The sequence below is a fragment of the Solenopsis invicta genome, chromosome 4, assembly GCF_016802725.1.
Source record: "Solenopsis invicta isolate M01_SB chromosome 4, UNIL_Sinv_3.0, whole genome shotgun sequence".
NCBI classification, from domain to species: Eukaryota; Metazoa; Arthropoda; class Insecta; order Hymenoptera; family Formicidae; genus Solenopsis; species Solenopsis invicta.
Window position 1 is genome coordinate 14880756 of NC_052667.1, and position 13949 is coordinate 14894704.

Below are 13949 nucleotides of genomic sequence, written 5' to 3' on the forward strand. Positions count from 1 at the left end.
ATATGTCAACTGTTGTGTTAACTAAGCAGCATTTGAGGGAGTTTTTAGTTTTCTGCTTTAATTAAAAAAAAGTGAAGCTGAAGTACATCAAATGCTGATAGAAGTCTATTGTGACAATGTCCCACCTGATAAATCATGTAAGGAATGGTTTCGACGTTTCAAGAATGGTAATTTCAGCGTTGAAGACAAGTCTCGCTCTAGACAGCCGAAAAAATTCGAAGACAAAGAATTGGAGGCATCACTCGATGAAGATCCATGTCAAACGCAGAAAGCTTGCAGAACAATACTTTGATTAATCTGTTCATTTAATTTGTTCTGAAATAAATGCCATTTTGACCACAAAAAAAAAAACGGACCAAACTAATTTGTACTCCCAACATTATAAATGTTCATTGTCACTAACAGTGGTAGACTGACAAGAGAACGTACTACATTGCGAAAGTGATACAAAAGATTAATGTTACCAGTCGAAAGATCCCGTTTGAAATAAGTATTCCAGATGATCAAATCTTAGAATACTACGAATTCTGTATCCGACTTGAGCCAAAACATGTTTAGCCATTTTAAATTAGACATCAAAATATCTAAATTTTGAAAACAATGTATTTAAAAAAATGTTTCAAATAAAAGTTGTGTTATTTAAACAGCATCATCTGATGAGTTATATTTTGGATCTAGAATCTACTTTAGGTTACCAAAGTTGATTTTTTTAATGAAAATGTTTTATTTCCGATCTGATTCTACGGAAAAAAATAAAAAAATATATATTTAAAAGGAGAGCAGCATTTAATTACTTTGATATGTTATCAAGGACATGGTTCTGAGTGACTTATAAAAGTATTGTTCACTCTTCATTAAAAACTTATTAACAAAAAAATCAAATTTACATCATTTAGAAATTAAATTGAAGTTGAATTAGATTACAATTATTGTGAGTGGAGCCCTTCCCCTGGTTACGCATGCTCTTTTCACTGGGTTTTTAACTTTCCACGTGAAACAAGGTCCACAACTCCCCCTGTTTAAGAGGCAAAACGAGATCCACCCCATATCTCCTTGCTTACAGGACAAAACGAGATTCATAGTTGTATTCCATTTTATGATAATAATTCTTTAATGGATGACTTCTTGTATTGCCTTGTGCTTAACTGCACCTAGGCGGATACCGTCCACTCTCAAAAAATCACGTTTAGTGTCCCCTTCTTAGCGCGCCTGAAAATAGTTTGAGCATTTCCAATTCTACATCAATCTTTAATATTTTGCAACCACATGTGCTGTTTTTGTCCCGGATCATATCGACCCTCTATCCTTCCTTGCAGCATCACTTTTGGGATATTATATCTAGCATCCCTCAGAATAAGGCCCAAATACAAAACTTTTCGGTGCTTAATTATATTTAACAGCTGTCTTTCCGTTCTGGCTCGCTGTTTGTAACGCGCTCTGTCCAAGGTATACGCAAAAGTCTTCTGAGGATCCACATTTTGAAAGTTTCAATGCGGTTAAGCAATCAGACCTTAAAAGATCAGGCCTCAACAACGTACAGCAGGATCGGCCACACGTAGCACCTTACCATTCTCAGTCTCAAATCCAAAAAAAGTTTTCTATAAATAAAAAAGATTGCAACTTCGCAAATTCTCTCCTTGCAATCTGGTGCAAATTTTGACTTCCTAATTACAGTCCCATTTTTCAACGAACATTGTTTCTAGATATTTAAAGTAAGTTACTTTTTCGATATTATCGCCGTCAATGTGCAGCAAGGCATCCTCATAACGCTATCGGCTGACAATCATAAATTTCGTTTTGGCTATATTGATCTTGAGTCCATATTCCTTTCACACGCTGTTGATTTCATCTACGAGGGGCAATTCAAAAGTAAGGTTATAAGTAAGGGAACAGGTGAAAGTCACTTCAAGAAGTACTTAGGAAGCCGATAATTCATTTCGAACAAATGAAAGACTTTGCAAAAACTTAGCTTAAAGAGAAAGGGCTAAAATTTTATGAGAAGGAATGTTTTAACCTTATCCCACAAAGCGACAAATGCTTAAACAGCTATGTCAAAAAATAATGTTAGGGATATAATTTAAAGTAAATACATTGGTTTTTCTGAATAAAACGCTCCCTCTTCACTGCCAACTTTGTAACCTTATTTTTGGATCGCCCCTCGTAGTATTCTTTGAAGATCTTTCAGACTATCAACAAGGATGATCGTATCATCCGCATATCTCATGTTGTTAATAAATATTCCGTTTGATATTCCGAAGGATGACTATCACTTAAAATCTTTTTAACATTTGGAACAGAATTATACACTTCGTTTCGCTCTGTAAGCGAGGGAAGGGGTGGCCCTCGCTTTGCGTGAAAGTCCCAATTTAATTTCTAAATGACAGAAATTTAATTTTTTATTAATAAACATTTATTAATAATTTTTTAATAAAAAGTGAGCATTGCTTAAAACCTTTTACAAGTCACCATGTCCTTGATAACTATTATAATATATCAAGATTATTGAGATAGCATCGATTACAGTACATAATTACTAATTTTGTTTTAAAAAATGGCTTGCTCCATTATATTTACTATTAACTTATAGCATTCAAAACGTATCTTGAGAATTTTTCGTGGAATAAATACATAAATACATTTCTTTATTCCATCTTGTATTATTTATATGTGTAGATATTATTTTAATAGTTGTCACTAACAGCATTCCCTATATACATCTAGAGATGATGATTTACATTATAAAAATTTTTTATGCCTTCCAAAGTCATAAAAAGTGCAATCTTTTATTGACCAACTGCACAAACATTACAATATAGTAATATAATATATCACAATAAAGTAGTTGTAGATATGGCTTAATATTGCACAAATATTATATTATTACAGATAAGTCGTAATACTACTAGAATATTACCAGTGTAATATTGTAAAAATGGTGTATCAACAGTGCACTAATATTATCAAAATATTAAAGAAATATTTATGAACATGCCGCGGATATTTAATATAGTAAAGATATTAATATAATGTTACTGCAATGTTACATGCTGCGTGAGTAAAACATAAAGAATATTTAAATAACATACGTTTGTTGTTGCCATCGTAACAATCATAGGATATATTACCATTAGAAACAAGATTGTATATATCAATAGAAATGCAATTGTAAATTGAATAACTCTTTATTAATTGACCAGTCTTGCCAGACAGGAAAACGAAGGATGACGTATTTGCATTATCTATCGCTATACTTAATAAATCTTCAATATTATCTGCATCAATGTCTGGTATAATAACTGGTAATTTGGAAACTGTGCGAGTTGTGGAACTCCAATGAATTGTTCCAGCAATCGGTTCTATGCTAATAAGCAGACCTTGTTTACCAACGACAATACAATCAGGTTTTCCAGATTGATCAATGTCGATACTAGTACAATCTATAATAGTAGGTAATCGTTTTAATGGAACCAGCCATAATGGTAATCCATTATTTCCTTGCATTGATATAACTCCTCCTCCTTCCGGAGGTATCTGTCTTTGATGAATTAATCCATTATTTCTAGTATCATTTTTTCTATATTGCTCACCATGAAGAAGAAATATTAGATTGTATGGAGCTCCAGGTACTATAGTAATAGGCCCATATATTTCTATATTTAATAAAAGTTATAAAAATGAATATATAAGTGTTACACTAAAGTGTTACTAAATTACAAGAAATAGTTTTAAAAGATCTAACTAACAAGGGAGATTCGGCAAATGTGAAATTCAAAAAAATTTTTAAATTTTGCACAAGTATAGAATGCAGAAATTTAATAACAAAACAATTGTTTTAGCTGCTATAAAACGATTTTTTAAGTTGAAACATCCCCTTAAAAAATTGATTTTTACGTTTCTAAACAAATATCAGCAAAACAATGAAAAATATAAAATATTCTTTTAGTAATAGAAATTTTATGTAGAGAGATATTTAACCGTTACTGTAACAACAAAACTTAAACAAGAATCCCTTCTATGGTCGCAGCTAGACCTCCGTGCTTGTATTATTTGTGTGATATTATATACTTTCCTCAATTCAATAAACTGCGCGCCAAATTGTTTTTTCAGTCATGAGGTGATATTTTTCGCAATAAATTCTTTACAGTTTTTTCAGGGGAGGGAGAGGGGATTAATATTAATTTTAATTTTAATAATACGTAATATTACTAAATTTTGTTCAATGTAGAGCTGTGTTATGATTGAAAAAACAATTCGACGCACAATTTATTGAATTTGAGGAAAATATATAAAATCACACAAATAATATAAGCACAAAGATCTAACTGCGACCGTAGAAGGCATGCTTGTTTAAGTTGAGAAGTTTTATGGTTTCAACAGCATTTTATAACAGCGTAATCAAATTTTTTTAAATCTAAAATATTTCAAAATACCCCCCACCACTTTCAATTTTTTTGATTAAAATCTTTTTACAACTATAAATTAAATTTTATTTTACGGCAAATTTAACTATAAATAATAACATTGTATTTTGCTACCATATTTTTAAAAAATGAGTTTAAAATGTTCTTAATACACATGCTCAATTTTACCGGTCGGCTTTCTGACTACGATTTTTCTCTCTCGCTCTCGCTGTAATTTTAAACAACTGTAATTAATTATATAACGACCCGTATTTACCGAACACGGATTAATTCGCCGGGAATTCTAGTACTCAATACGGATCCACAAAAATTAAACACGGGTGTGTTTCAAATGCAAAGGTTTATCTGTAAAGCTGTGAGATATTGTTATGAACAATAAGATAAAAAAACAAATTAATTACAAAAGATTCGCTTCTACACTAACAAGTGATGACGCAAATACGGAATTAGATAAACCATAGTTCATTCAAAAGGAAGACTCGAGGGACATAAAAAGTGTCAAAGCGCTTGAGTGCATGGGCTTTTGTTTCTGAGAAATTTGCATGTAAAGTTTGGCATTCGCCACGCGGTGCGTTAAGTACGATTGTGCGGTAGGTTAAAGCATGAAGCGCGCTGGCTGAGAAGACTAAGGCCTACTTCCTATTTTGCCCTCGGCGGCCGCGTAAAAAGAGATGTTCAAAACCTCGCAGTAACAATTTTTTTTTTCAATAATAACTACATTTATCAATTGTAAATAATTTTTATTATTTTTAGCAAGATATTAATCGTTACAAACTATTCGTTACATGTAACAAAATGTAATAATCAGAAAGTTTACATATTTATTCAAGTTTATTTATTTATTTTTATTCATTATACAATTCTGATATTGCTGTACAATGTTGTGAGTGAAAATTTACGTAAAAATATTGGAAACACAAATTAACTGTGCACCATAAACATTGTATAAAAAAATAACGTGTTTTACAAGAACATTTAATATTATGTATGTTTAGAGGAAAACATAATTGATTCACATTACTAAAAATTTCGCATTCATGTGCTAATTTTGACTCATACCAAACAAATTGTAGCACATTTTTAAATTTCGGCGCAGATAATAAATAGTGTGTTAACGATTGAGTTTTGATTGCATCATATCGCGTATTCAATTCTGTTCTTTCTCCGCCAACAATAATATCAAGACAATGTATAGCAATGTCAGAATTGTATAAAAATAAATAAATAAACTTAAATAAATATGCAAACTTTCTGATTATTAGATTTTGTTACATATAACGAATAGTATGTAACGATTAATATCTTGCTAAGAATAATAGAAATTATTTACAATTAATAAATGCAGCTATTATTGAAAAAAAAAAATTGGCACAAAATTCGAACACCTCTCTTCACGCAGCCGCCAAAGGCAAAATAAGAAGTGCGCCTTAATCTTCTCAGCCATCACGCTTCATGCTTTATCTACTACACGATCGTACTTAACGCACCGCGCGGCAAATGCCAAATTTTACATGCAAATTTTTCAGAAACGAAGGCCCATGCACTCAAACGCTCTGACACTTTTTATACCCTCGAGACCCCTTTTCAAATAAACTATGGCTTATCTAATTCCATATTTCGCGTCATCTCTTTGTAATTAAATAATATAATTTTGTCGCAAACGTATTCAATTATTACAATGAAAACAGAAATATCATGTTCGCGAATTGTTTTTGTCGCGCTTGATCTCGGCGCGACTATCGCGTGACAGCTTTTACGCACGATCTCGAGTGATCGGTATTCAGCCGTGACGCGCAAGCAAACGTGCAGTTCGCATCCCGTCTCGGAATGCTGACAAAAGTATTGGAGATTTAAATCCCAGCATGTGTCATCAGGTGTAACGCTTTGCGATAATGTTCGTGATCGAGGGATTCCCGTGATTATTGGCAAATTGTGCTGACTGAGACTTCTCCGAGGCGCAGAGAATGCTCTACCTCCGGGTTGTTGGTTCGGCGCAGAAAACAGGCTGATCGGAACTAAATCGATTTTTCCGAGAAAGCCGATGAAATGCTCTATCATGTAATTTATCAACTCGGAACTTAAACAAGAGAGTGAACGGTTTCTGAGAGAACATTTTATTCACCAGAAAACATTTTATTCACTATTACGGGATGTTACTTCAGACAGGCAAATTGGCGGATCTGATCAATTCAGTTTATTGGAAAGAGCGATCTTCTACAAGAATCGCGACGTTATATACTCGGTTTTAGAGTCCCTTGAGGATGTTCGGTAAGATTAGACTTTTCATGAATCGTCATCACCACTCCTTAAGATTGTGCCGCAATTCTAGTGCCAAGATCAGCGCGCACTAATGTCAAATTACAAGCGTTCGGTGCGCGCAACATAGCCAGATCGCTCTCCGTTGCTCTTAGTGTTTCTAGAAGACAGAGTTCAGTCCAACCAACTAACACAAATATAGTTCTCGTATCTACGTAGTGTCGAAGCGTTAGCCCTAACATTTACTACTGTTACATATAAGGCATTCTTTTACAAATCGGACGGATTTAAAAAAAAAATAGATGACTCATTATTTATTATATTAAAAATTTTTTATGAGTTCTGTACATAAAGTGTGCCAAATACATCCATTTTTCGCAATCAGCCTTGGCGGAACATTAGATGGAGATTGGACATGCCGTGCAGTATGATAAGTCTACCATATTGCGCTGTCACAAGACTACTTCGCCAAAAATATTAAGAAAGTCTGGAAATTTTAAAACATCCTGACAACCTCAACCGCAACAAAAGCCTTCAAGTAAATCCTATTTGGCATACCGTTCTCCCGGGTTTTTTAATTGACCGGCCAGTCAATCAAAACGCTCTGATTGGCTGGCCAAATCAACCTCCCTCCCCCCCCCCCCGGCGCAACAAGGCTATATAAAGATTACTACAACCGAAGGAAGCTCAGTATCGGAGCTCTCAGCCCTGATGATGCAAGATGCAATGTTTGCGAAACGTCGGCAAAGTGCTCAACACGCACGTGGCATCCACCCGGAAACCTTCTCGGTTAACGATATCAACGGTCACAAAAGCCTCAAGACCAGTCAAAAAAGGTGTTCATATTATCTTGCCCAATTCCAGTATACATACTACTGTGTCCAAAAAGTAAGGTGACATTGCATTTATTTCGAAAATTCTTTATTTATTCTTGCAAATCAATTTCGTCCCCTTCAAAGTAATCCCCCCCTGATATAATACATTTATTCCAACGGATTTTCCAATCTTCGAAACAGTTGTAATAATCGATTTCAGGAATGGCCTTTAGCTCCTTCTTCGCAGCGGCTTGAATCTCTTCTATCGACTCGAAACGGTGATTCGTGATTTTTTAACCAAAAACTCGACTAATATCGTTCCACAACCACCGTATTCACCTGATTTGGCTCCATGCGACTTCTGGCTATTCAGCAAACTCAAGCGACCGCTCCGGGGACACCGTTTCGCTGCGAAGAAGGAGCTAAAGGCCATTCCTGAAATCGATTATTACAACTGTTTTGAAGATTGGAAAATCCGTTGGAATAAGTGTATTATATCAGGGGGGGATTACTTTGAAGGGGACGAAATTGATTTGCAAGAATAAATAAAGAATTTTCGAAATAAATGCAATGTCACCTTACTTTTTGGACACAGTAGTATATGTGTGTGCGTGCGTGCGTGCGTCCGTGCGTGCGTGTGTGTATAGGGTGATTCAACATAACATATTGGTCCCGAAACTGGCATATTCGTAATTGAATTCTGAAACGTTTTTTCCTTCTGCAAAAATTTGTCCGAAGCTTAGTTTTCAACTTACAAGAAAAATTAGTTAGCGTCGAATACAAGTGATAGACAGCGGCGGCGCAACTCACTGTTACACGCGGGTGTTTCCGTGAGGCGCCTCCTGCGCTCAAATGACTGATAAAAATACACGGACAGCACATTCCTATTTAAACTTTCTCTCTCTCTCTCTCTGTCTCTCTCTCTGTCACTTTAATTATGCTACTTTTAACTTGTCAAATTTCGATCTGTCATCCGGTCGTCCAATATCGTGATGACCGTGAAATCTTCAAGTTTACATTATTATAATGAATGTAGTACATATGCTCGCAAATAATAAAATTTAATGCAAATTAGATTACTTAAATGTGCACTCGCAAGTTGAAAGTAGCACTTTCAAAACGCACAAGAAGGGAAGAAAGGAAAGAGAAATACAGAGAGAGAGAGAGAGAGAGAGAGTGAGACGGGGGGAGGAGGGGGCTTCAAACAAGTTTAAGCACGTTTACTCATGCACACGGTGATCAGTTTATTGTTTCCACGATGCGACAGGTCAATTTAAATTTGTCCTTTATCCAGATGTATCCCTCAAAGGTATTTTACCACATTTCACTACATTTACACTATTTACTCTGCACTTGATCGATAAACGCGAAACTGCGCGACAAACCAATCGATCAACTTTATTAATTAATTAATTATATTATTAATCACTTAATTATATTATTAATCACTACTCTGATCAGTACAATCATTCAATGCGTTAAAATTATTCAAAGAAATACGTGTTTACGTTACGATCACACAACACGTGTTCACTCGACGATATCCAGCAGTCGACTGGATGTTATTGGTTATGTCGTTATAAGAGTGTCGAACAATTGGTTAAAGCCATAAGTCACAACGCGGCATTTCAAAATGAAAATATTGATTAATACAATTTATTAGAAAAATGTTGCAAACGCATGTTTATCATTATTTGTTAACAATTGTATGATCCATAAGCCACTTTATCAAAATAATTATTTTGAATATTATTATGAAAAAAACTTCAAGGATATAATTTTTGAAATCTCCTTGCAGCAACGGATAATCTGCCCTTTTTAGAGCAACCAAATATTTTATTTCAAGGAATAGTTTCACAGATTTTTGCAAATAATAAAAAATAAGAAGTAAAGATAAATATATCGAATAGGAGAGGCTGCCCCGATGACCTTGACCTTGATACATGTTGTCACGGTCATGATCCTGAGTAACGTCCAACAAGTTTTAGCCGTCGCTCGCCCTTCGATAAAAAGTTATAATCATAAAAAGTTTATGAAAATTAAAAGCCATAACTACACATATACTTACATATATTTACATATACACACATATACACATAATAATGTAATACTAAGAACGCGTGGGCGGGGGAAAGGCTCCGCCTCTTCCCCTGCACCCGCTCCCCGTAATTTTTCTAACTTAACCTACCCCTATTATTGAAATTTGTAGTATTAGATTTGAAATTATGGGTTGTGTTAGGAAAAATTTTTACGTGTAGTACAAAGAACCTTTCCTTGCAGCCCGTTCCCTAATTCTATTTTAGTTTAATTTTAAATCTAATATTGCAACGTAATCAATTGAATATCCTTGGTCAAATTACAACTAAAATAGGGTTAGGTTAGGTTAGAAAAAATACGGAGAGGGAGTGCAGGGGGAATCCCGCAGGGATCGATCCTTGGACCGCTCTTGTGGAACCTAGATTACGATTGAGTCTTCCGGGGCGCCCTCCTTTGCAGGCTGGGAGTAGTGTGTTACGCCGATGACACGCTGCTCCTAGCCTAGAAAGAGGATTGGAGGAGCACTACTTGCTTCGCAGAGGCTAGAATGGCACACTTGGTGGGTCGTATACGGTCGCTAGGCTTGCGCGTGACTCCCCAAAAAACCAAGGTCGTCTGGTTCGCCGGACCTCGGGTGAGGGGGCCACCACGCGGGGCCCAGCTGACCGTGAAAGGGATCCGAGTCCCAACCGGGACCCAGACGAGATATTTGGGTCTCGTCCTCGACAGCAAATGGACGTTCGTGCCGCACTTCCTGCGGCTAGTCCCTCGAGTGCGGGTGGTGTCAGCCTTGGCAGGCTTATGCCCAATCTCGGGGGACCCGGAGGGGGAGCTCGCCGCCTCTATCTTGGGGTGATCCGGTCGGTCGCGCTCTATGACGCCCCGTGTGGTACTCCGATATGACAGCCAGTCGTCACTCCTACAGAGCGCCCAGCGGGGGGCTGCTCGTACAGGCCGCACGAGGATATCGAACCATCGCCACTGTAGCAGCGATGCTGGTGGCCGGGGCGCTCCCGTAGATGCTCGAGGCGCGCGTGTAGGCAGATGCCTACGCAGAAAGATGCGCGCGCCGTCAAAACCGAGCGGCGGCCCCGTGGAGCAGAAAGTGTGGCGCCTCAATACGAGGTGACGTGCTGTCGAGGAGTGGGGCAAGAGTCTGTCCCGAGCTCTCGCGCCGTCGGTGCTATTGGACCTGTTTTGAAAGAATGGGTGGGACGGTGGCGCTTCGGACCCCTGACATTCAAGTTGGTGCAGGTGCTCACCGGGCCCCCTCAGAGAAAGCACGTCACCTCTACATGGGCGTGATGCGCTCTATCGCGCTATACGGTGCCCCTATGTGGTACGAGTTTTTGGTGGCCAGCAGGCGCAACCTCGACGTCCTGTATCGAGAACAGCGCCAAATGGCCATCAGGGTTGCACGCTCGTACAACATCGGGGCTCGGGATGCCGCTCTGGTGCTGGCCGGATCAGCTCCATGGGTGTACGTGTCGGGCACGTTGCTCGACACGTACGAGTGGAAGAAAGAGCTGGCCCGGGAGGGCACGGTGGTGACGCCCAAAATGCTAGAAGCCAGGAGAAACCTGGCCAAGGCGGGCGTCATCCAGCACTGGCAGGAGCGGCTCCCACACACCAGGGTGGGCCTAAGGGTGGTAGAGGCCTTCCAGCCCGGTTTAAAAGAATGGCTGGAAAGGTCGTACGGAGGCTTGACCTTCCGTATGACGCAGGTGCTCTCCGGGCATGGTTGCTTCGGAGAGTACCTGCACGAGATGACCGGGCGGGAGGCCACACCGAAGTGCCACCACTGCCCCAAGGAACGGGACACGGCCCAACACACCCTGGAGGGGTGCCCGGCGTGAACGGTGGAGCGGCGCGCTCTTGTGGAGGTGATAGGGGGAGAGCTAGATCTCGCCACAGTTGTGGGGAGGATACTGGCTGCCCCTGAAAATTGGAATGCTTTCGCCTTCTTCTGCGACACCTTCATGTCGCAGAAGGAGGCGGCAGAGCGGGCGCGGGGGAAGAAGCTCCCAATGCGCCACCAGAGAGGAGGCAAAGGGGGGGAGGCGCAGAAGGTTCCTACAACATCAGCAGGGACCTTCTCTTTCCCCTTAATGATAAAAAACGCGGGCAGTGGGTAGGGAGAGGGTGAGTTCTGTCGCCCTCTCCCTGCCCGCATTCAGAAATCGCCGGTGTCCTGGCGGCGACGGATTTATCGCCGCCGGAGACAACCCACTGGCGCGGCTGCACTTCCCTCCTTCGTCCTTCCTCAGGGAAGGGTGAAGGCGAGGGGGAATTCACAGCCGGCATTGGTGTTCAAAATTTCGGCAGTGGACTGAAAAAAGTAAGCAGTGACCTATAACATTGACGGCATTGTCGTCAGTGGTTAGGGAGTGGTAATAATGACTTGTGGCAGTAGCAGTGCAGGAGGTATTGCATCTTTGACTATATAAATATGGATTGCTAGTATCCACCACTCTTCCTATGTTTTCGTGTAAGAAAGATCTGCAACGCTTCCATCTCCTAAGTGGCAAAAATGTGAAACAAAAAAGCAAGACAGCAATAGTAGAAGATCAGAAAAGAAAGAGACGGAATACAATATATTTATACGCTTTAAATTTATACGTTCACTCCAAAATATGCAATTATATTTCTGTAAAATAAGAATTAATTTTACTAAATTAAAAGGAAATAAATATAAAATAATATTTTATTATTATTAAAGACATATTTAAAAAAACTATATAATTAATATATACAGGGTGTTAGGCAACTACCGCCCCTGGTTTCGTGGATTGATAGATCAAGTAAAACTGAGCAGAAAAGTCCTTTACCATTTTTTTAATATTTGCCATAGTTAACGAAATAAAAATTAATAAAATCTGCGAATAAGCGCGTATCATCGCGCGCAAGGACCGCCCACCGGTCGCTGAGACGGCAGCAGGGGCAGCCTTCTTCCTGAGGCAGCAGGGGCAGCCTTCTTCCTCTTTGCCGCGCCGCTCGCAGGCCGCAGCTACTGCTGCTTTTCCCTCCTCACCGCACCGCGCCGCGCCTACAGCCGCGGTTGCCTACGTCTCAGCGACCGGCGGGCGGTCCTTGCGCGCGCTGATACGCGCTTATTCGCAGACTTTATTAATTTTTATTTTGTTAACTATGGCAAATATTAAAAAATGGTAAAAAACTTTTTTGCTCAGTTTTACTTGATCTATCAATCCACGAAATCAGGGGCGGTAGTTACCTGACACCCTGTACATCATAATAAAACATATAAAGCAAAAAATGGAAAGTAAGTAATTAAAAATAAAAACAAATAAGCGATGTCATATAAATAAAAGGAAACCTCATTAGAAAACCGTTATTTTCGGGTAATAAAGTGTACAGTATAAATTATCAGAACAAAATTACCTTTTCAAAAAAAAGGTAAAAAAAGGTGCCAATTTATGTGTGTGCGCGCGCACCTTATCTATAATTTTTTTTAAAAACTCAAGTGGTACTATTTTTTAATTCAACCTAAATGTATTTTTTCCAAAAAATGTATGAAATCTTTAAATTGCGCCAATTATAAAGAGAATATATTGCCGTTTGAAATAACTTGTACTACTTTGAACGAATAAAATGCAAGTGATAGTATATTTATTTTTTAAGTAAAACCCAAGTAGCGGTATCTTTAATTCCTTTTTAAAAAAAATTCAAGTGATACTGTGTCTGTGTATTTTTATTGAAACATTTTTCTGTTCTAACCTAAGTGGATGTACTTAATTTAAAAAAGTTTTAATAAAATATGTAACATTTAGTCTCAAAGAACTAAACAGAAATAAGAATGTTTTATTAAAATAAAAAGTTTTTAAACTACAAAAATTGGCGCTGCTGTTTTACAACATTTTATTTAGATTATAGTTAGACATTTAGCAGCGCCAATTTTTTGTAGTTTAAAAATTTTTTATTTTAATAAAACATTCTCATTTCTGTTTAATTCTTTGAGATTAAATGTTACATATTTCATTAAAACTTTTTTAAATTAAGTACATCCACTTAGGTTAGAACAGAAAAATGTTTCAATAAAAATACATAAACACAGTACAACTTAAATTTTATTTAAAAAGGAATTAAAGATACCGCTACTTGTGTTTTACTTAAAAAATAAATATACTATCACTTGGAATTTAATCGTTCAAGTAGTACAACAGTTATTTCAAACAGCAATATATTCTCTTTATAATTTAAAGATTTCATACATTTTTTGGAAAAAATACATTTAGGTTGAATTAAAAAATAGTACCACTTGAGTTTTTAACAAAAATTATAAATAAGGTGCGCGCGCACACACATAAATTGGAACCTTTCTTTTACCTTTTTTTGAAAAGGTAATTTTGTACTGATATCACGCGTTTTTGTAGTGTTAAGCAATATATTTATTTTTTGTGAT

At 37.7% G+C, this 13949-nt stretch overlaps 1 protein-coding gene across 12 annotated transcripts in view; it reads right to left on the bottom strand.

The window, feature by feature from the left end:
- LOC105199534 overlaps positions 1–13949 on the bottom strand; it is a 147546-nt gene that overhangs the window by 68003 nt on the left and 65594 nt on the right. For all 12 annotated transcript variants that reach the window (XR_005574613.1, XR_005574615.1, XR_005574614.1 and 9 more), the window contains one exon: positions 3087–3650. Coding sequence is in view for 8 of the 12 variants with exons in the window: in XM_039448472.1 (XP_039304406.1) it covers positions 3087–3650 (564 nt within the window). In the remaining 4 variants the exon portion in view is untranslated. The remainder of the gene's footprint in view (positions 1–3086; positions 3651–13949) is intronic.